The sequence below is a fragment of the Saimiri boliviensis genome, chromosome 12 (assembly GCF_048565385.1).
Source record: "Saimiri boliviensis isolate mSaiBol1 chromosome 12, mSaiBol1.pri, whole genome shotgun sequence".
In the NCBI taxonomy this organism is placed as follows: domain Eukaryota; kingdom Metazoa; phylum Chordata; class Mammalia; order Primates; family Cebidae; genus Saimiri; species Saimiri boliviensis.
The window spans coordinates 19705836-19729879 of NC_133460.1; the positions used below are offsets into that span (position 1 = coordinate 19705836).

At 45.2% G+C, this 24044-nt stretch overlaps 1 protein-coding gene and 1 pseudogene across 4 annotated transcripts in view; both read right to left on the reverse strand.

Annotated features, from left to right (window-relative positions):
* Window positions 1-24044, reverse strand: part of IQCK (IQ motif containing K) — a 149733-nt gene that overhangs the window by 65807 nt on the left and 59882 nt on the right. For all 4 annotated transcript variants that reach the window (XR_012512764.1, XM_003930143.4, XM_010340739.3 and 1 more), the window contains exon 7: window positions 5223-5307. Coding sequence is in view for 3 of the 4 variants with exons in the window: in XM_003930143.4 (XP_003930192.1) it covers window positions 5223-5307 (85 nt within the window). In the remaining variant the exon portion in view is untranslated. The remainder of the gene's footprint in view (window positions 1-5222; window positions 5308-24044) is intronic.
* Window positions 19151-20418, reverse strand: LOC104651722 (Y-box-binding protein 1-like; annotated as a pseudogene).

The window sequence follows — 24044 nt, forward strand, 5'->3', positions numbered from 1 at the left end:
TTCTAAGGAACTCCTTTTATTGGCCAGGAGTCTTGGAGAAGGCGGGGATTCCTCCCAGGTTAAAAGCCCCTTGTTCCACCCCTTCACACTCCGAGTTTGGGTCCCCTTTCACAAATGCTCCTTTCCTGGAAGCTGTTTTTCTCTATCCTGGATTTCCTTTCTGGGGTCCCCTTCCACATTCTGTCATGGAAGCCTGTCTTCCCCCGCTTAACTCCATCTCTGTTCCCTTCCACTCAGTTTGGAAGCCGCTTTCCTCTCCTGGATTCCATCTTTCTGGATTCTCTCGGTGTGAGAATTAGCTGTTTCTTTCTCTCTCCTCCTCCGGTTTCTCGCTCTCTTTAAATAAATCACTTTCTACAAACACTTTGGAGTCTGGCATTTACTGTGCCCTGCCCTGCGGTCCCCTCTCTCATTCTTGAGAGGGCAGGAGACCAAGAACCTGGAGAAACATCCTCTCAGGGGAGCTGAGGGCACCCTGAACCCTTGAACCCCAATATTACATTTTGGCGAGCCAGCCAGGAGAGGGGTACAATCAGAAGAGGGGTACAGCCGGATAATAAGACTTCAAAATCGTGAGTAAAACCAGCCCCGTTCTGTCCTGTCTCTTTAAGAACACCTGAAGTGGCCCCATCTGGAACCAGAGGGGTGGTGCGTGGGAGGCACAATACAGCTGGTCTTAAGCAGGCAGGCCCAGCCAGAATTAAAAGTGTGGTTTTGGCTGGGTGTGGTGGCTCACACCTGTAATCCCAGCACTTTGGGAGGCCAAGGCGGGTGGATCATGAGGTCAAGAGATTGAGATCATCCTGGTCAACATGGTGAAACCCCGTCTCTACTAAAAATACAAAAATTAGCTGGGCATGGTGGCCTTTGGTCCCAGCTACTAAGGAGGCTGAGGCAGGAGAATCACTTGAACCCAGGAGGCGGAGGCTGCAGTGAGCCAAGATTGTGCCACTGCACTCCAGCCTGGTGACAGAGCAAGATTCCATCTCAAAAAAAAACAAAAACACAGTTTTTTCCTGCAGTAGCCTGTGGGGCATAGCAGACGACCACTGCCCCCTAGGCCTTTTGCTCCTTGCCAGCTGGGAATGGGGACTGCGGAGACCATGGCCTAGCCCCGAGGGTGGGTCGGGGTGCACAGAGCAAGCCTTCCGCTGGAGATAAACAGGAGAGGCAAGGTGTAGCTTGAGCCTGCAGGGGACCGGGGAGCCTCTAGGGTTCCCCAGTCTCAGGTAGCAGTGTAAAAAGGCTCCCCAGGGCTTTTGCCTGCTGGCCTCAAGGCCCTGTGTGGGCAGTAGCTCGTGGAGTGGCCCAGGTGTGCAGGTGGTTCTGGCGGGGTCATCATGGTGACTGAAAGCCACGGGGGCTGGGAAACTCTCGATGCTGCCCAGCAACTGCCGCAAGAGCAGCAAGTGGTTTTTTTTCTTTGGGTGCGCCGGCTGAAAGGAATGAAGTGGCTGCTGGCTGTCAGCCCCGCCCGGCTTTGGGCAGGCCACATCGCCTCAGGGTGCAGCATTCTCATTCAAAATTCGCCTTAAGAAAGCTTTCTGCCTTCTCTGGGTGCAAGTGGCTTGTTATTGCAGTTGGTTAAGGTGTGAGGTTTGCAACTGCAAGGTTGTTGGTTTAAGTCTCTGGGGGAGTCGGTCTTGATTTGGGGGGGTCTTTTGGATTTCCCAATTCTATTCCATTTATATACACATTTATCCTTATGCTAGTACTACACAGCCTTGATTATTGTACTTTGTAGTAAGTTTTGAAATAGGGAAAGGTGAGTCCTCCAATTTTTATTTTTTATTTATTTATTTATTTTTTTTGAGATGGAGCCTTGCTCTGTTGCCCAGGCTGGAGCACAGTGATGCCATCTCTGCTCACTGCAACCTCTGCCTCCTGGGTGCAAAGGAGTCTCATGGCTCAGCCTCCCGCGTAGCTGGGACTACAGGCAAAACACCACCACACCCATCTAGTTTTTGTATTTTTTAGTAGAGACAGGGTTTCACCATGTTGGCCAGGATGGTCTCGATCTCTTAACCTCGTGATCTGCCTTCCTCAGCCTCCCAAAGTGCTGGGATTACAGGTGTGAGCCACCGCGCTTGGCCAACTTGGTTCTTCTTTTTCAAGATTGTTTTGACTGTTTTGGGTCCCTTTGCATCTTCATATGAATTTTAGGATCAGCTTGTTAGTTTATACCAAAAAAAAAAAAAAAAAACCCAGCTGGGATTTTGATAGGCATTGTGTTGAATCCGTAGATCTGTGAGGAGTACTGCCATCTTAACAGTATCAGGTCTTCTGGTCAATGAATACAGGATGTCTTTCCATTTAATTAGGTTTTCTTTAATATCTTGCAATGATGTTTTATAGTTTTCAGCATGCAAGCCTTGCACTTCTTTTGCGAAATTTATTCCTATTTTATTCTTTTAGACACCATTGCAAATGGAATTATTTTCTTAATTTCATGTTCAGATTGTTCATTGCTAAGTGTATGGAAATACAGCTGGTTTTGTATATTCATCTTGTATCCTGCAACCTTGTTTATTAATTCTAATAGCTTGTCTTTAGTGAACCCTTACAATTTTCTATATATAAGATCACATCATCTATGACTAGAAATATATTTACTTTTTTGTTTCCAACCCAAATGCTTTTATTTCTTTGTCTTGCCTAATTTTCCTGGCCAGAACCACCAGTACCATGTTAAATTGAAGTGGCAAGAGAGGACGTTGTCCTTTTATTCCTAATCTTAGGGGGAAAATATCCAGTCTGTCACCAATAAATGTGATGTTAGCTTTTTGGTTTTCACAACATTATCAGGTTGAAGAAATCCCCTTCTATTCCTAGTTTGTTAAGTGTTTTTGTCATGAAAACAATTTTGTCAAATGCTTTTTCTATATCCATTGAGATGATCTCTGGTTTAAATTCTTTTTTTTTTTTTTTTAAGGCGGAGTTTCGCTCTTGTTACCCAGGCTGGAGTGCAATGGCGCGATCTCGGCTCACCGCAACCTCCGCCTCCTGGGTTCAGGCAATTCTCCTGCCTCAGCCTCCTGAGTAGCTGGGATTACAGGCACGTGCCACCATGCCCAGCTAATTTTTTGTATTTTTAGTAGAGACGGGGTTTCACCATGTTGACCAGGATGGTCTCGATCTCTCGACCTCGTGATCCACCCGCCTCGGCCTCCCAAAGTGCTGGGATTACAGGCTTGAGCCACCGCGCCCGGCTAAATTCATTTTTAACTAAACAAAATCATACTACATTCTCTTTGTAAGAAATGTATCCAGTATACATAAGACTAGAGTCTCCCTCATTCTTTCCCAACAATCCCAAGGTATTTGCTGTTGTCAGATTACTGTTTCCTTTCAGTGAATTTCCTATGCATGTGTGTGTGCATGTGTTAAAAATATACAATGTGCTTTAACAAAAAAATGGCATAATAGTGTCAAATTAAATTTGGCTTAAACCTACCTCCATGGATTATGAACTGCAATCTACGAGTACATTCTTGTAACAAGTAGCTGAGTCTCAGCCAGTCACAGCAGATAAGCTTCAGTGAGTGGCAGGCTGCCAATGGATAAGACCACATCCATATAAGACAATGCCAAGGTGTAATCAATCAAGGTGTTTCTGGATGTCATTTCCACTTTCTAGTGCCATCTCTGCTCACTGCAACCTCCGCCTCCTCGGTTCAAATGATTCTCTCGGCTCAGCCTCCTGAGTAGCTGGGACTACAGGTCTATAAATGAGGCCTGCCTAGGTTGCTGGGTAGAGTTCTCTGATCCTCTCTCCCAGTTCTGAGTGCTGCCCAATTCATGAATTGTTCTTTGCTCAAATAAACTCTGCTAAATTTGTCTAAAGTTTTTCTTTTAACAATGTATGTACACTGTTTCCTCTCCCCAGAATGCTCTCTTGGTCCCAGCTGACATACCAGTGCCCACCTTTCCTTTAAGACTGATGAAGTTCCTCTTTTCTGTGGTGCCTTCTAAGGTCATCCATACATCAGACATCTTTTCCTTCTAGTGATGGCTTAAAATCATTCCCCTTTTCATAGCGCCCTTTGGTTATGATTTTAACAGAGGAGGTGTTTAGATTTGAACAGCCTGAAGTTTCATACAGTATACATTGATACATCTCTAAACATCGTTTTTACACTGGGGCACATGTATAGCTATTGTATGGTGACGGTGCTATAGCTATAGTTAAATCTGGAGCCACTTTGACATCTTTTTATATGGCAATGTTTGTTGGTACAATAGGGGGAATTCAGTTGTCTTGCAAACTGCTTTTCCTGCTGTGTTCATAGCACTAAGAACGAGTCCCAAAGCTCCTTGCACGTGGAAGGATGAGGGTGGGTGGAGTCTTACCATGGAAGAATCAGGGACAGAACAGTTCCCTGTTTACTGTTACCTACTGGTTACATCCTGGGCTTCTGGGTATGATTTCATTTGAAATAAACAGCACACACCTGTTTGAAGGACAGGCTTGAGAATGACTATTCTTTTGCACTTTGCTCTTACCTTTTTTTTTTTTTTTTTTTTTTTAATTGAGACAGAGTCTCACTCCATTGCCAAAGCTGGAATGCAGTGGCACAATCTTGGCTGAGTGCAACCTCCACCTCCTGGGTTCAAGTGATTCTCGTGCCTCTGCCTCCCAAGTAGCTGGAATTACAGGCATGCGCCACCATGCCCACCTAATTTTTGTATTTTTAGTAGAGACAGGGTTTTTCCATGTTGACCAGGCTGGTTATTTTGGAGACAGGGTCTCTCTCTCTGTCAACCAGGCTGGAGTGCAGTGACACAGTCTCCACTTACTGCAACCTCTGCCTCCTAGATTTAAGCCATCCTCCCAGCTCAGCCTCCCAAGAACACCTAGACTACAGATGTGTGCCATGCAGGCTAAGTTTTGTATTTCTTTCTTTTCTTTTCTTTTCTTTTTTTGGCCGAGATGAGGTTTCATCATGTTGCCCAGGCCAGTCTTGAACTCCTGGGCTCAAGTGATCCTCCCACCTTGGCCTCCCCAAAGTTTTAGGATTACAGGCATGAGCTGCTATGCCCAGCCAGTTGCAGTAAAAATTCTAAATCACTCTTTAAGACTCACTGTACAGAGAATCTTATTTCTGAGATCTGGATAGTAAATACAATATCCTGTTTCTAACTCATCTAAGGTTTCCCCTGGACCCTCTACCTCACAAAAATTCCCCATTAAATCAAATACCACAGTTGCATATGAGTCTTACCACATAGGCTCTCCAGAAAGATTGAATGTAGAGGGCTGCTTCCTCTTCTGTCAGCAGGAGGGAGAGTGGGATTGGTGGCCGCGGGCTGAAAAGCAATAAAATGGTCATATGCCCATGAGAATCCAGTCCTTCAGCCTTGGCATTGCCTTTGACAACATAATGGCCTCTCTGATTAAGTGCTTCATCCATCCCCTTTCTTAGCAAGCAACAATGTCATTTTTGATAGAAAAGTGTATGCTTGACTTAGCATTATTTTAAAACACTGGGATGGATTTTTTTTTTTAGAAAAACAGCATAATCTTAAATCATTGTTAGCCCATTCTTCCTTTGAAGGACTCAGGCTGCTATATGTGCGTTTTAGTCCAGAAGGTGCAACATGCATGTTATTGACATAACACTATTTGATGCAATGCAAGAGACAGAGGAGCAGCTGCCTTCATGTGCTGCAGTATGACATCATAAAACGCTCTTTCTCTAACTTTTCACTGACATGAAGGACTGCAGTTAATCTCTTTACTGAAAGGAATATTAGTTTTTATCTCTGACTAGTGTGCATTCCAGTTTACGTGGTTTAAATTCAAGCACATTTTTCAGTTCTGCTGCTGTTACAGAAACATCAGGGGTTTGGTGTAGCTCTTGTTGCTTACCACGCAAAATGCCAGTCACTGAGCGGGTGAGTCTTACCAGGAAAGAAGGCTTTAATCTTAACTGAGTTCTGAGGCAAGGAGGAGATGGGAGATCAGTCTCAAATCCACCTCCCAGACTCACAAAAACTAGGGGTTGATACAGCAGGGAAGAAATGGGACAGTGTGTAAGAAAGCAGGAACTAGGGAGGAACAAGGAACCAGTCACGATGCATGAAGGCTCTGGGATCTCTTTGTCTAGATGTGGTGATCTGATGAGTTTGAGTTCTTTGATTCTTCCTTTTTTTTTTTGAGAGGCCTGGGGGTCCTTCCCTGAGGAAGGGACTCAGATAAATTAAGTTTTAAGCTTCAAGAACAGAAGGGTCCATTTCTGTGTTTATCTGAAAACAACAACAAAACTATGGGACAATTGGGTTGGTTTCACTCCTTCATCTTAGTAAGAAATAAAATACCTCAAGTGCTGGATCAGTTGATAGTATCTGCTCTTGTGGAAGTTTTCATATTATGGGATTTTTAAAAATCACAGATACCACATTAAAAAATCAAGACTATATACTCTCCCCCCGCCCCTTAAAGTTTAACAGAGGCACGAACTGATGACAAGGTCTTACAAGTCTGTCTCAATTCACGTTTTTTATATTTCCCCCAAAGCAAAGTACAGCTACCTCTGAAAAACAAAGGCCAAGACTGTTCAGATATAAAAGAGAGAAACCCTCAAAGGACGTAGATCACATGGAGGCTGCTCCCAGTATAGCATCCCCAGAAATGACTTTGCAAGTCAAGGACTCCCAAGTGCCCTGGCCTCAAAACTCTCCCAAATAATAGCTAGAGCTTGGAGTAACTCATGGCACAGACAGGTTGACTAACCTGCCCAAGGTCACACAGCTGTAAGTGGCCTAGTCAGGATCTGGGCCCAGACCCATACAATCCTGAAGCCCAAGCATCCCTCACCATAGAGTGCCGACACACCAAGCACCAAATGGGCAAACGCATGCAAATGCCCAGGCTGGCACAGACTGCAAAGCTAACTGGCAGCAATGCATAATTCTCCAGGATCCACGGGTTTTATTTCCCTCCAAAAACTCTGACTCAGAAAAAGAAAAAGCTTGATATAGTATATCTGTTTGAATGAATGAATGCTCTTTTGAATTATTCCAGAACCAAAGAAATCAAAGCCACAAAGAACATAGTTTTTCAGCACCATTTCTAGTGAGTGAAGTGCTGTTGTCAGGCTCTGGTTTTCCAGCTGGACAGGTCCTTTCTAAGAGACCAAGTAAAGGTGATTCTTCCATTTTTTTTTTTTTTTTTTTGAGATGAAGTCTTGCTCTGTCACCCAGGCTGGAGTGCAGTGGCACGATCTCAGCTCACTGCAACCTCTGCCTCCTGGGTTCAAGCAATCCTCCTGCCTCAGCCTCCTGAGTAGTGGGACTACAGGAACATGCCACCATGAGCAGCTAATTTTTGTATTTTTTGGTAGAGACGGGGTTTCACTGTGTTGGCCAGGCTGGTCTCGAACTCCTGACCTCAGGTGATCTGCCCACCTCTGCCTCCCAAAGTGGAGGGATTACAGGTGTGAGCCAAAGTGCCCAGCCTCTTTTACATCTTTTTTTTTTTTTTTTTTTTTTTTTTTGAGACAGAGTCTCTCTCTGTTGCCAGGCGCCAGGCTGGAGTGCAGTGGTGCGATCTCGGCTCACTGCAACCTCTGCCTCCCGGGTTCAAGCAATTCTCCTGCCTCAGCCTCCCAAGTATCTGGGACTACAGGCACGCGCCACCACACCCAGCTAATTTTTGTATTTTTTTAGTAGAGATGGGGTTTCACCATGTTGGCCAGGATGGTCTCGATCTCCTGACCTCATGATCCGCCCGCCTTGGCCTCCCAAAGTGCTGGGATTACAGGCATGAGCCACCGTGCCCAGCCTCTTTTACATTTTTTAAGTAATTTTTTTTTTAAATTGTAGAGACAGGGTCTCGCTATATGGTCTCCAACTCAGCATCAAGCAATACTCCCACCTTAGCCTCCCAAAGAACCGGGATTACAGGCATGAGCCACGCGCTCAGCCCGGGCTCCCTGCTTCCCACATTAAATGGCTCTCCTCATCCACTGTCCTGATTATCTGTATCTCAGTTGTGTGACACCAACAAATCGTATCCCTGAAGTAATTTCCCTTCACTAGTTAAAATTCAACAGCTTTGAGAGACCTTGGTGTTTATAAGGAGACCTTGGTGTGTTGGCAGTGAATTCATGGGAATGATGCTCAATGCATTCTCACTGGCTATTTACTGAGAACGTTCTGGATCCCCTCCCAGCAGCCTTGCTTCTCATGCTCCAAGCCTGCAGGTGTCACCACTAGAGGGTCGTGACTGTAAGTTGTCCAGGTTCTTGGTGTTTTGAACAAAGAATTGCACAAAACACCCGGCAAAGCAAAGAAAGAATGAAGCAACAAAAGAACGAAAGCAGTGATTTACGGGAAAGTACAAAGGTACACTCCACAGTGTGGGAGCGAGCCCAAGCAGCGGCTCAGGGGCCCTCATGCAGAATCTTCTTGGGTCCAAAGAGCCCCTAGAACTTTCCCATTGGCCACTCCATGCTCACCTCATGTAAATGAAGTAAGTGGTAGCTGGCAATGAGTCTGACTGGTTGCAGAAAGCAGCCAACCAGAGGCTGAAGTGAAGTTAACAAAGTTATGCAAAGACTCGCCCACAATTGGTCTATGATTGGGTGGTCGCAGGCACCCAGTTTCCCATTTGCTACACAGAAAATGTTGGGGGTTGCAAAGGGAGTACCCTCTGGGCTTTTTGTTACTTAGGGCTGGAAAGTTAGGTGTTTCTTTTCAATTTAGTTCTAGGGCATGAGACAGCCTTAGGTTCTCTGGCCGCAGACCCTATTTTCCTGCCTCACTGGCACGTTAGGGCTCCTCAAATGTGCCGTGCTTCTCTGACCTCAGGGCCTTTGCTAAGGTGCTTCCCTCTGCCTCCAGTGTCCCCCTACTCCTAGCCAGGGGCACCCTATACAGAGGTCCTGGTGGTTTTCTGCTCAAGGGCACCCAGCAGTTAGGCCACAAGGCTGCTAAAACCCAGCACATGCTCTGCTCCTGGGTGCTTGGCCACATCTGCCCTAAGCCAAGGATGCCTTTTCCTAATTTGCTGAAATGTACCTTGGGGCTGGTGTGGGGCCTGACACCTCTTTTTTTCTTTGTTTCCTCTTATTTCTGCTTCTGATCTCCATTCAAATGTTATTGAGGTGGGGAACCGTGGCTCACACCTGTAATCCCAACACTTTGGAAGGCTGAGGCGGGTGGATCTCCTGAGGTCAGGAGTTCGAGACCAGCCTGGCCAACATGGTGAAACCCCATCTGTACTAGAAATACAAAAATTAGCTGGCCGTGTTGGCGCACGCCTGTAATCCCAGCTACTTGGGAGGTTGAGGCAGGACAATCGTTTGAACCCAGGAGGCAGAGGCTGCAGTGAACCAAGACGGTGCCGCTGCACTCCAGCCTGGGCAACAGAGCAAGACTCCATCTCAAAAAGAAAAAAATGTTATTGAAAAATGTCCTTTGATTACATCAGGACCCAAGGAAGCTTCCTGAAATTTTCCGTCCTGATCCTTGGCCCAATTTTGAGATAGAAGCCCTTGTGATTATCTAATTAATGCTCAAATCTACTGATCTGAAAGCTCCACAAGGTAGGCACTGGTCCTGTGTTTGCTCCTCTCGGTGTCCCCAGCACTTAGGATACTGTCTGGCACGTAGTAGGCACACTCAACAAACACTTGTGGAGTGAGTAGTGGCCTCTGTGCCCAGCTGTGGGTTATGCACGTTCTACAAGTGATTTTGTTAAATCCACACAACATGAAGAATGAGTTGTTGTCCTTTGTTTAGAGTTGAAAAAACTGAGACATAGAGGGGTAAAGGGACTCTATGTTCGTTTCCAGCTGAAAATGCGAACTGCCCAGGAAACAGTGGCCCAGAGAGAAGACAGGGCCAGCTCACAAGGTCAGGAGCATGGATGTCAGAGTCTGGCAGCTGCTGAGTGTTAAGCAGAAGAAAACACTATCGTTTGCTTCCAAGAAAAAAAAAAAATGGGGACAGGGAGGGTGCAGAATCATAGAAAACACCCTCTTTGTTGAACCTTACAGTAATAACTTGGCAGATACTCATTTATCTGAACCTCCACAGGGAAATCCCATGTCAGGAAGGCTCAAGAGAGTAGAGTTTGTCACTTGTATCGGAGGGGAGATTGCCTTTCTGTTGAGCGGCAATTTTCCTGCTTTAAGTATGTTTTTCACAACTCATGTCATGAAATCCTCAAAGTAACAGTATTCCTGTTTTGGAATAGCAGTAGGAAAACAGACCTGCAACTCTCAGGACACAACGGGTGAGCCCAAACAAAGGGCTTTCAATCGTAATGAAACCCTGAACCACCTTGCAACATAACATCTCCAAAAAGCAAAATGAGATTTCTAATAGGCCTTTAAGCAGTAATATGAGGCCACCTTTAGCGACATCCCTGCTTTCATGGCTAGATAATGGGGCGCTGTCTAGTTCCCAAACCAAGAATAAGTAGGAGAAAGCCATGGTAAATCAGGTCAAATGAAAAGGAGTTACTCTTTGAAGAGTAATCCCTGGGAATTATCAATCGTTTCAGTGGGCCAGCTTGAAGGGAGAGAAGCCACGCCAGGCCTTTTCCTCTCTCTTGGAATCAGTGCAACTGGCTTCAGGTCAAATAGAAATAAAGAGGCAACTGCTCATCACCAGGGAAATGGGGCAGGGAGAGGAGATGAACACATCAATCACAGAAGAAGGTAGCTGAGGCCTTAAAGTGCTTAAATCAGACATCCCCAAAGCAGACGTTTTTGCATGTTCAGACGGGCACGACAGCACTGTTGGGTATGTTTCCAAGAATTGTTTTACTAGTAATGCTCATTTGCCATATCTTCCTCCTCTTTTCTCAAATGTGAATACGTCTGAACCGTAAGAATCAATGCTGGCCAGGTGCAGTGGCTCATGCCTATAATCCCAGCAATTTGGGAGGCTAAGGCACGCGGATCACCTGAGGTCAGGAGTTCGAGACCAGCCTGGCCAACATGGTGAAACCTCATTTCTACTAAAAATACAAAAATTAGCCGGGCGTGATGACGGGCAGCTGTAACCAGTTACTCAGGCAGCTGAGGCAGGAGAATCACTTGAACCCAGGAGGCGGAGGTTGCAGTGAGCTGAGATCGCACCACTGCACTCCAGCCTGGACAACAGTAACAACAACAAAAGAATCAATGCTGTAATTCTGAGAAGGAACAAAAATTTATTTTTCTGATTGTGTTGTGCACATCTAAATGTATGTGCACATGTGTGCGCGCACACGCTTCTTTCACCTTTTTCAGATGCAAAGTAACAGATTTACAGGACATAAAGAAGATAGAGCAGCCTAACAAAATACATAATAAGAAAATCTGAGAAGTTAGTCTTCATCAATTTCTTCATCCATTTCAAAGACAATTAAAGAGGTGCCATCAAAAATCACATTTAATCAGAATAAAAAAGGAAAAAAGCTTGCTTGAGATTTAAAATAAAATTTCTGAATCCAAATTCTATCTACTTTTCTCTCTTTCTCCTTTATTTTCTTTTTTTGACAGGGTCATGATCATAGCTCACTGCAGCCTCAAATTCCTGGGTTCAAGCGATCCTCCCACCTCAGCTCCTAAACACCTAACACAGGTGCACACCACCATTCCCAGCGAATTTTTTTTTTTTTTTGTAGAGATGGGGGTCTCACTGTGTTGCCCAGGTTGGTCTCAAACTCCTGGGTTGAAGTGATCCTTCCTCTTTGGCCTCCCAAAGTGCTGGGATTACAGGCAAGAGCCACTGTGCCCAGCCTATCCACTTTTCATTATCTAAGCGATTAAGTTGTTTTCTTGGAACACAAAAGCATAACCCAGATGTAAAGCCATTTACAAAGATAGCACACGCTCTAAATCCGTCATCATGAAGTTGTGCAATACACTAGTATTTGATAATACCTACCTGTCACAGTCAGCAAAAGAGATCTTACCCAGTCCTCGCCTTCCACCCTAACCGGCTTCCCAAATGCTCTGTGTTGAGACTTCACTTTTTTTTTTTTTTTTTTTTTTTTTTTGAGATGGAGTCTCACTCTGTCGCCCAGGCTGGAGCGCAGTGGCACAATCTGACTGTGTCCTCTGCCTCCCAGGTTCAAAGAATTCTCCTGTCTCAACCTCCTGAGTAGCTGGGATTACAGGTGCCTGCCACCACACCTGGCTGATTTTTGTATTTTTAGAGATGGAGTTTCACCATATTGGCCAGGCTGGTCTCAAACTCCCAATCTCAAGAGATCCTCCCACCTCGGCCTCCTAAAGTGCTGGGATTACAGGTGTCAGACACCACGCCCGGCAGAGGCATCACATTCTTGACTTAGGAACTTAAAATCTCTAAAAAGTACAAAAGAGGTTATCTGGAATGGTACTCCCAGACATATGGTAACTAACCATTAGGATGGAATCTCGTAGGGTTCTTCCAATTTCATCCTTCTATGAACACAGGAATAGCTCCAAACAGCGAAGCATTGCTCTCTGTAGCCTTAAAGCATATTTGGAAATCATGGTTATCAGGATATGATGTTGCTTTGGCCCCGTCACTAAACTAATCTCCACCCTGGGAGATCAACAAGCGGTTATTACCCCAGCATCAGGCTGAATCATTCTCCTAGTTACACACAGGGCCGAGTCCCATTTTACCAACCCCATCACTGAAGCTACATACGTGTCCAGATAGCAGAGCTCGCCAAGCAGTGGAGTGTGAGACCACATGTTCCCATGTGGATTTCAGATGTAACCATTTTAAAAACCAAGGCTGTGATACTTGATATTTCTTGATAAAATATGCCCAGATTGTGGTGTTATTTAACTTCTTTGTAACTGATTACACATTTTCTCTAGTGTGACTAAAGGAAAAAATTAAGGAGACCCACCTACTCCCCAGTCTCCCTCCCCTGGGTTTAAAGGGTGGGCCCAGGCAAGGGGGATGATGTTGGGAAGAGCAGACCACCTCCCTCCCCACCCTTTTCAAACCTCTCAGGGGATCTTCACTTTTCTTTGTGTCAAGGACCCCTTTCTACATCGGCGGTTTGGGATCCTTCTCACAATAATGTTCTTAACAAGATAAAAGTAAATACATAGGAGTAAGCAAACCAATTACATTGAAATAAAGGTATCAAACTATCAAAAGAACAGCTGGTGATATATGTGCTTCTAATTATACAGTGAATATCAAGAGCCAATAGCAGGCCATTTAACTACTGTAATGTGAAAGCCTTGACAACTGTAAATGGTATTTCTCGATCTCTGCAACAACTGTAATGTGATATGAGAATATCTGTGATTGCTGTCAGGGACAAACTCACAGAGACTATAGGAACTACTGAAGTTTGCTGCCCACATTCATACTTAAAGGAGATGCTGGATTTAAGTGAGAGGTTAGTGAAAATAAAGAGGGAATTTCCTTTCCCTTTCAACTTCTGGGATGCCTGGATCATAGACAGTTAGTTGTGGCTGCAGCTAGGGAAAGGGGAAAAGATGGGTTTACATCCAGTCTGAGAATGAAGACTAAGGATTTAAAAACAAACGAGTTGGGCCAGGTGCAGTGCCTCATGCCTATAATCCCAGCACTTAGAGAGGGCAAGGAGGGAGGATGGCTTGAGGTCAGAAGTTCAACACCAGCTGGGGCAACACTGTCTCTATAAAAAACATAATAAATTTTTGGCCGGGCGCAGTGGCTTATGCTTGTGATGCCAGCACTTTGGGAGGCCGAGACAGGCAGATCACCTGAAGTCAGGAGTTCAAGACCAGCATAGCCAACATAATGAAACCCATCTCTACTAAAAATTTAAAAAATTAGCCAGCCGAGGTGACACAGCCTATAATCCCAGCTACTCAGGAGGTTGAGGCACAAGAATTGCTTGAACCTGGGAGGCAGAGGTTGCAGTGAGCTGAGACTGCACCATTGCACTCCAGCCTGATCGACAGAGTGAGACTCCATCTCAAATAAATAATTAAGATTTTTAAAAATACTTGTGATTTAGAAAAATAACCAGGATGAATTCTAATGGTGAAATGAGACTCTCTAAAAATAGAGTGACCAGAAAGTTATGGAATTTGGCCAGAAATTATTAAAGAGCTGCTATCCAGATGCCAGATGAAGTCAATGAAATATAGCGTGGTGGTTATCGGGGGGAAAAAAAAAACCTTTTCATATTTTTATGCCCAATTTGTGATTCTTCAGTATCCCCTTAAATTTCCAAAAGAGAACTGTTATTTTCCCAACTCTGTTTCAGTAAAGGGATCCCATTCAGCCAGTTGCTCGGGCCTGAAATCTCTCCTGCATCCCTGACTTCTCTCTCTCGCCCAACATCTAATCCATCAACAAGTCTTCCTCGTTCCGACCTCAAAGCGTGCCCCAAATCCAATTTATTTTACTTCCTCTACTCCATGATGGCATCATCTCTTGACTGTAGCCACCTCCTTGTATGCACTGTTAGGTTTATTTCAGTCATCTTTTCCCTGTCCAGCTGCTGGATGGATCTTTTTAACAGATAAACTGAAGGCTGGGCATGGTGGCCACATCTGTAATCCCAGTACTTTGGGAGGCTGAGGTAGGGGGATTGCTTGAGGGCAGGGGTTCAAGGCTGCAGTGAACTATGATTGATTGCACCACTGCACTCCAGCCTGGGTGACAGAGTGAGACCCTGCCTAAATAAATAAATAAATAAATAAATAAAAATTGTGTGTTATTTTAAGCACCAACTTTGTGGTAATTTATTGCAGTCGCCCTAGGAAACAAATACACTGATTCCCATCTTATGATCCTTAATCACATATGCAAAGCCCCTTCTGCCATATAAGGGAACGTATATATTTACAAGGTCTGGGGATTGGACGTGGACTTCCTGAGGGCACTAAAAGGAAAAACCTTTGTTTCTCTTCTCATAAGACTGCTGACATCAAACGTGTGGGTTTTTCACACCAAGCAGTTCTCCAGCTCTCTGCAGATACCAGCTGGGCATCCTACAATTTATTTTGTTTTATTTTTTTGAGATAGGGTCTCACTCTGTCACCCAGGCAGGAGGGCAGTGGCATGCTAATGGCTCGCTGCAGCCTCCATCTCCCAGGCTGAAGTGATCCTCTCCCCTCGGCCTCTAGAGTAGCTGGGACTACAAGTCTGTGCCATCACACCCAGCTAATTTTAAATTTTTTGGTAGAGATGGGGGGTCTCACATGTTGCCCAGGCTGGTCTCAAACTCCTGACCCTAAGCAATCCTCCCACCTCGGTCTCCCAAAGTGCTGGGATTACAGGCGCTACAATTTAATCTGACTCTGACACTGACTACCCACAGTTAGTGCAGACCCCACAGAAGGCCGATGGGGACCCACAGGAAAAGGGCTTAGTCCCCACAAGACTGCCCTCCACTACAGATGCCAGTCACAAGGAATGGGTCTCCAGCTTACCCACACTTCTGTCTGACTTGGCTCCAAATTGGGGGCTCCCACAACCCCCTCCTCAGGTTCGATAATTTTCTACAACAGCTCATAGAACTCAGGAAAACGCTTTACTAAATGGTGGGGCTAAGACCGGAGCCTAGATGACCGTGCCGCTCCGCCCAGGCTCTCTGAACTGGTTCCTAAACAGCCATGGAGAGACAGCAGGAAGAAAGAAAGGAAACAGGACTGAGTGCCCCCCGAGAAAGGGCAACCCACATGTCATACCTCCAGCAAGAGGAAGGCACTGGAGAATTTACACATCTCAGCGTACCCCAAATTCAGGAAACAGCTTTCCTTCCTCCCTCTATTTGAAGATGAATGAGAATATAAAAAGCAAAGATGATTTGCTGTCCTCTTGGGACTCACTGGCCTCCGAAATTACTGACACAGAAATCTACTCTTCTATAAGACAAAATAAAAGGATTTTTTTTTCTATCAAGAGGGCATGGCAGCAGATTTTCCACCGAGCCATCATTTAATTATAATCTTTAGTACGAAATGCAGTTTCTTGTGCCATTCTGAAGGCATGAGCATTTTCAGTTCCACTATCAGCCTCAGCACAAATAGATCATCATACAGCTGGAGCCTGTCCTCAAACGACACGGTGACACTTTTGTTTTCACCTCCATTTTTGGTCATAAGATACCTTTCGTCAACATGAAAGTATCATAGGCTCCCCACCCCCCGCATTTTTTTGTTTGTTTGTTTCAAGGAAAAAACTTAGCTGAAAAGACATTTCACCCAAAACAACCTTTTCTTTTCTTTTCAAAAACACAATCTTTGTTTCATTGATGGTCTCAGTTTTAATGTCTTTCATAAGCCTTCTCCCCTGGGACGTGAGACCAGAAAGGCAGTGGTGCACGTTTGTTCTTCGTGCTCATTTAGTTATTTTTGCAAATGAATCTGACCAATTCTCAGGGCCATTCTTTTTGGCCAAAATAAAAACCTAAACTTTTCCTCTTCTCAGTATGCTAGCAAATAATTTCATTGCCTCAGATTGGCTGGCTGAGTCACGACTATATACTACAAAAGAGGATGGTGCTGGATTCATAAACAAGACTAAAGCCAGCCGGAGATATGACTCCATCCACCCTTGTTGAAAGGTAAGGACAAAAACACCCTCATCACATTTCAATTAGAGTATGTGGCAGATTTTTTTCTTTTTTCTTTTTTCTTTTTTTTTTTTTTGAGACACAGTCTCACTCTGTCACCCAGGCTGGAGTGCAGTGGCGCCATCTTGGCTCACTGCAACCTCCGCTTCCTAGGTTTCAGTGAGTCTCCTGCCTCAGCCTCCCAAGTAGCTAGGATTACAGGTGTGCACCGCTAAGGCTGGCTAATTTTTTTGTATTTTTAGTAAAGATGGAGTTTTGCCATGTGTGCCAGGATGGTCTCGAACTCTTGACTTCAGGTAATCCACCGTCCTGGCCTCCCAAAGTGCTGGGATTACAGGCATGAGCCACCACACCTGGCCAGCAGATTGTATTATTATTCCCGTTATTGCTCCTTTCCCTCTGAGATAATTGTGCATTCCAACCCTTGGCCATACACTTGCAGTTCCTCCTCATAGGAGGTGTCAACTTCCCTGTAAGACTGATATTGAACTTGGCCATGTAACATGTAATGGCTGGTGGAATGTGAGCAGAAGTACTGTTTGCCATTGCATGGTTCAGCCATTGATCTTCCTCTGCCATGAGATGGTGGGAGGGGGCACTCCTTCATCCTAGGTCCTGGGATGAAAAGAGACCTGGAGAGAAGCTCATGCTGACAGCCAGCCAGCAGTAACAGAGTAAGAAGTAAGCCTGTGCTGCTACAAGGCGCGGAGATTTGGGGGTTGTTACTGCAGCAGAACCCTCCCAAAGTCAGGGATAATCATGGGAGTTTGGGAGGGTAATTGGGGCAGGATCATGAAGGAGAACATAGCAGTCAGGACTCATTCATTTATGAGTATCATAAACCTAACTCAAACTGGCTTAAACAAACAAAAAATGCAGAGGAGAAGGTATTTACTGACTCACTTAACTAAAAAGGGATAGAGCTGGCTTTAGGCATGGCTGGATAGAGGCTCAAAAGCACAGCACAGAAACTGAGATTCTCGGCCAGACACAGTGGCTCACGCCTATAATCCCAGCACTTTGGGAGGCCAAGGCAGATGGATCACTTGAGATCAGGAGTTTGAGACCAGCCTGGCCAACATGGTAAAATCCTGTCTCTACTAAAAATACAAAAAGTAGCTGGACATGGTGGCATGTGCCTGAAATCCCAGCTACTCAGGAGACTGAAGGATGAGAATTGCTTGAACCTGAGAGGCAGAGGTTGCAGTGAGCCGAGATCATGCCACTGCACTCCAGCCTGGGTGGCAGAGAGTCTGTCTCAAAAAAAAAAAAAAAAAAGAAAAGAAAAGAAAAGAAAAGAGAAAAGAAGAAACTGAGATTCTCAGTTCTGTGTTTATCTCAGTCTCAGGTACAATCTCTTTAGGTGGCTGCCCTCGGTAGCTCCAGGCATAGAAAAGAGAAATTCGTTCCTGGTTGCTTCTTGGAGAGTCTTGGGATTATCTCTAATTGGACCAATTTGGAAAGTAGCCATTATGATCAGCAGGATTCATTCACCGCTCAGCCTGGCGAGGTCTGGGCCGAATACCCAGCCCAGAGTTAACTGTGGAGTCCACTCACTGAACTACGGGACTGAGACTGGGAGAGGAGTGATCTGCGGAACACAGACAGTTCTGCATCCAGAGAAGCAGGAAGCCAATCCAGGGCTGGAAAACACATAAATGTCCACCAGAGAGAGCAAGAAAATCGAATTTTTTTAAAGTGGTATAAATATTCTTTAGTTTTGCAATTGTTTTTTCTTTTTTTCTTTTTTTAGAGACAGGGTCTGGCTCTGTCACCCAAGCTGGAGTGCAGTGGCACAAACACAGCTCACTGAAATCTCAATGTCCCAAGCTCAGGCTATCCTCCTGCCTCAGCCTCCCAAGTAGCTAGTACTACAGACGTTTGCCACCCCACCCAGCCAATTTTTAAACATTTTTTTTATAGAGATGGGGGTCTCACTACATTGCCTAAGGTGGTCTTGAACTCCCGGCCTCAAGCAATCCTCCCACCTCAGCCTCTTGAGTAGCTGGGATTACAGGGATGAGCCACTGTGCCCAGCTATTATTCATTCTTTGTTTGTTTTGTTTGTTTTGAGACAGGGTCTTGCTCTGTTGCCCAGGCCAGAGTGCAGTGGCACTATCTCAGCTTACTGCAACATCTGCCTCTCAGAAGCAAGTGATCCTCCCACCTCAGCCTCCTGAGTAGCTGGGACTACAGATGTACACCACCATGCCCAGCTAATTTTTGCTTTTTTTTTTTTTTTTAATTAAGACCTTTATTAACAGGTGCTTGCAGTTTGTTGACTTTTTTGAAAAAATCAAGTTGTAAACTTTTATTACAAATTAAAAATGAAGTTCTTAAAAATCTCAACTTGACCAGATATGAAACAATTTAAAAACCTTTGAAGGCATATTGAGAAAAAACAGGCTTTTTTTTAAAACACGTTTGTTATTACCAAAAAGACATCTTTAGGTAAAAATAATAAAAACCCCATGCTGCATAGATAATGCAGATAGTTCTATTTATCTCGTCAATGGGCAAAAAGCAAGCACTTAAAGCAGGCATCCCCAAACTACAGCCCGCGGCTGAGGCCATTTATCCGGCCCCCCGCCGCACTTCAGGAAGGGGCACCTCTTTCACTGGTGGTCAGTGAGAGGAGCACAGTATGTGGCGGCCCTCCAACGGTCTGAGGGACAGTGAACTGGCTCCCTGTGTAAAAAGTTTGGGGATGCCTGGCTTAAGGTCTTCAGCTCCAATCTTTTGTTCATTTCTTATTGCTGGAATTTATTTCTTCTTGTTGGATGACTAAACCGGATGATGGTAGAGATGGTAAGCTGGCATTTACTCAGCCCCTCCCTGCCCAGCCTCGGGAGCCGACGAATTCTCAGCTGGTGGATCGGCTGCTTTTGTCTCTTTGCCATCTTGTGGTTGAGGGTTTTCTGGGAATCTGCGTCAGTCATCGAAGGTGCGGTGGTACCGACACTGGGCTGGCTGCCGACCTTGGGTCTCATCTCCTTGATGTTCTTTATCCTCTTCCTTGCCGTCCTCTCTGGGCTGTCTTTGGCGAGGAGGGCCCCTGCGGAATCGTGGTCTGTATCCCCGACACATACTCTGCCTCACCGGTCTACCTGGTTGTCGGCACCCTCCATCACTTCTCCCTGCACAGGAGGGTCGGGATATTGCAGTCGACGCCCACAGGGTCTCCGCATGTAGTCAGGTGGGAACCTTCGCCTGCGGCAGGGCCGGCGTTGTTGGGCCTGGCCTTGGGGAGCACTCTCGGATCCCTCGTTCTTTTCCCCACTCTCACTGTTCTGGTCATTTTCCTGGTAATTGCGTGGAGGACCCCTACGACGTAGATAGTGTCTGTAATGGTTATGGTCTGCTGCGGATTTACTGCCTTGAACCGGAACGCCACCAGGACCTGTAACATTTGCTGCCTCCGCCCCCTTTTTCTCCTTCAACGACATCAAACGCCACAGTCTCTCCATCTCCTACATTGCGAGGGTACTTCCTGGGGTTATTCTTCCTTAGGGCAGTCTGGTGTACAAATACATCTTCCTTGGTGTCATTCCTATAGATGGAACCATATCCGTTCCTTACACTGAACCGTTTTACTGTTCCCAAAGCCTTCATCGCACGGCTTGGTGTTGGCGGTGCTGAGGGTGGGGGCGGCAGGCGGCTGCTGGGTCTCGGCCTCACTGCTCATGGTTGCAGGGATGGTGGCTGGGGCCGCCTGTGGCAGCTACGGCTCCTCCCGGGATGTGATGGTGACTAGGCCGGTGGCCCCGCTCAGGGCTCTCTGAGGTCCGCTCTCCGCTCCCGCTACTGATCAAACTCTTTTTTTTTTTTTTTTTTTTTTTAAATCGAGACAGGGTTTCACCATGGTGCTCAGGCTATTGTTTTTCATTCTTTTTTTTTTTTTTTGAGACGGAGTTTCGCTCTTGTTACCCAGGCTGGAGTGCAATGGCGCGATCTTGGCTCACCGCAACCTCCGCCTCCTGGGTTCAGGCAATTCTCCTGCCTCAGCCTCCTGAGTAGCTGGGACTACAGGCACGCGCCACCATGCCCAGCTAATTTTTGTATTTTTAGTAGAGACGGGGTTTCACCATGTTGACCAGGATGGTCTCGATCTCTCGACCTCGTGATCCACCCGCCTCGGCCTCCCAAAGTGCTGGGATTACAGGCTTGAGCCACCGCGCCCAGCGTTTTTCATTCTTAAAGTAATTCTGTAGAAAATACTAAAGCCATAGAAAATTAGGAAAAAAATAAAAGTCAGCCACGTGTCTACCGTTTGGAGTGAAACATGTTTTTGAAAGACTTCTTAGGTCTAGAGCTATTTATTCCATGATTATCCCTGACTTTTAATATTTCCTGTCACTGTATAATTTATTTAATAAATATATTTTACACAGTATGAATCTTATTTTATCAACCTAAGAGTATTTTTAAGGGTTATCAATGTCTCAGGCTACATAAAATGTAGCTATAAAAAAAGTTCTGAGTTGGGCATGATGACACATTCTTGTAATCCCAGCTACTTGGGAGGCTGAGGCAGGAAGATCGCTTGAGCCCAGGAGTTTAAGGTTGCAGTGTGTTATGGTCATACCTGTGAATAGCTGCTGCACTGCAGCCTGAGAAAAATGCAAAATCCCATCTCTAAAAAATAAAAAAAAGGCCAGGTGCAGTGGCTCATGCCTGTAATCCCAGCACTTTGGGATGCTGAGGCAGACAAATCACCTGAGATCAGGAGTTTGAGACCAGCCTGGCCAACATGGTGAAACCCTATCTCTATTAAAAATACAAAAATTAGTCGGGTGTGGTAGCATGTGCCTAGAATCCAGCTACTCAGGAGGCTGAGGCAGGAGAATTGCTTGAACCCAGGAGAAGGAGGCTACAGCGAGCCGAGATGGCAGCACTGTACTCCAGCCTGGGCGACAGAGTGAGATTCCACTCAAAATAAAGTAACAAACTATTCATGAGAACTGCCCACCTCAAACGCCACATGCCTCAGAAGCTCATTTCAGCTGAGGTCTCAGCAGAGATCTGGGATCTGGCCCAAGCTCTGGGATTCCCTAAGGATTGATGGTTTTATTAAATGTACCTTTTAGTCCTCTGGTCAAAAAGAAAACTTAAGCATTTTTCTTTTAAAAAAGGAAATACATGTTCTTTGTACGAAATGTGGAAACAGCATGAATGGAAATAAATTTCCGATCAAATACAGATTTCAACAAAAAAAAGAAATTATTTTAAAAAGTCATGAAAAAGAAATGGGCAGCTGATAAGGGGCGGTGAGACCGCTGGGCATGCCAAATTATGGAGGGACCTGGAGGAGAAGCGCCCAACATTTATGTGATAAGCAACCGCAGCCACCCATGACAGATGTTCCCACCCTACCAGCTGTGATTTGACAATATAATGACATCGAGCACTGATGGCAGCTGGGCTTGGTAGAATTTGTCTTATCAAGAACATTAAAGCAAGACCCAAACTCATATCTCTGATGGCTTCCCAGGCTGGCATATAAGATTATTAAAAGAGGCAATAAATGCTAGCAAATATAACATACGGAGGAATCACATCTTACACAGGGGCTGCATTCTAAAATCGGGACATAAATGCAAATTACATTTCATCAAAATTTCCCCTTAAAATCCCTTAAATTACCTGTACAAAGACATGGCATCTTTCTTTCCTTTTTTTTTTAAGTTGTTGAGATGAAGTCTCACTCTGTCATTCAGGCTGGAATGCATGGCACAATCTCGGTGGCTTACTGCAATCTCTGCCTCCCCAGAGGCAGGAGTTAAAGCAATTCTCCTCCCTCAGCCTCCCAAGTAGCTGGGACTATAGACACCCACCACCACCACGCCCAGCTAATTTAGTAGAGACAGGGTTTCAATATGTTCCCAGACTGGTCTTGAACTCCTGACCTCAGGTGAGCCGCCGTTTCGACCTCCCAAAGTGCTGGGATTCTAGGCATGGCCACCGTGCCTGGGACATGGCGTCTTTCAAGCTGTCTCACATAGCCAGGTCTCTCTCAGTCTCAATATTGATTACTTTAAGGACCAGGTGACAGAAGGGACAATAGAGCAGAGTAATTAGCCATGCTCTTAACAGTGCATAGACGCTGCAGCCAGGCTGCCTGTGTTCAGATCCTGCCTCCGCTGTATACTGGCTTGAGATGCTGGGCAAAGACTTAATTTCACTCTGCCTCAGTTCTTTCTTAGAAATACACCTATGGGCCAGGTGTGGTGGTTCATGCCTGTAATCCCAGCACCTTGAGAGGCCAAGATGGGAGGATCACCTGAGGTCAGGAGTTCAAGACCAGTCTGGCTAACATAGTGAAACCCTGTCTCTACTAAAAATACAAAAATTAGCCAGGTGTGGTGGTGTCTATAGTTCCAGCTACTTGGGAGGCTGAGGCAGGAGAATCACTTGAAGTGGAGAGGCAGAGATTGCAGTGAGCCGAGATCATACCATGACACTCTAGCATGGATGACACAGTGAGACTCCATCTCAAAACGACAAACCTCTGCCCAGAACAGCTAGTGTCCACCACATATCCACATGTTCCTTTACATATCCCTGCCTCCCCTGCAGTTGGTTTTAGACCATGCTCTGTGAAGAGAGGTGAGAAGGTTAAGAACCTTCTAGACTGAGAAGGTTAAGAGCTGAGGGAACTCCTACATTCTTTTCTTCCTTTGCATCAGTGACCTCAGAGGTAAGAGGACTATTCAACCTACAACAGTCTTTTTGTGAGCAAGACATAAGCTGTTACTGGGTTAAGACACTGCTAATTTAGTATTGTTTATAACTCCAACCTAGCCTAGCCTAGCCTAATACAATGGGGATACTACAATTTTCTACATTGTAGGGTTGCGATGTGAGTTAAATTAGATAATATTTGTGAAGTGCCCAGGTTAATACCCAAGTAAACATATGTAAATGTTTGGTAGGGTAGGTAGATAGGTAGGTAAATATATAAATACACAGACAGAAGGAAGTAGTTGGCTTATGAGCTGCTTATGTGATGAGGGGCATACAAAATCGCAAACAACTGAGGAACGAGCGAGTGGTGTCGTGTTTTATGCATCATCTCGAGAGTAAAACGGCAGAAACTGCTTGCATTTAAAAAAGTCTTATCCCTTTCCCTTTCTTCCTTCTCTGTTTCTTCTTCCCAAGAGCATATCATTAAATTTGCATAAATTAAGTACACAGACACTTCAACTATGCACAGCATGCCTGTCCATGAAAACAGGAACCATGTTTGTTTCCCTGAATCCATTCTCCATCAGCCAGCTTCAATTACACTCTTCTCCATGTCAGTTAATGGTAGTTCCCCTCCCTCACCTCTGTCCATAGAAGATGTAATTTCATATATAAACATTTTGGCATGTTTCTCTAAAGAGTAATAACTTTTTAATCATGACTATGAAATCTGCAATCTCATTATCATATCTTAAATAATTCCTTATTTCATCAACTATTAAGTGTTCAAATTTTTAGTTGTCTCCAATTTTTTTGTGTCGTTTCTTTCAGTTGGGAT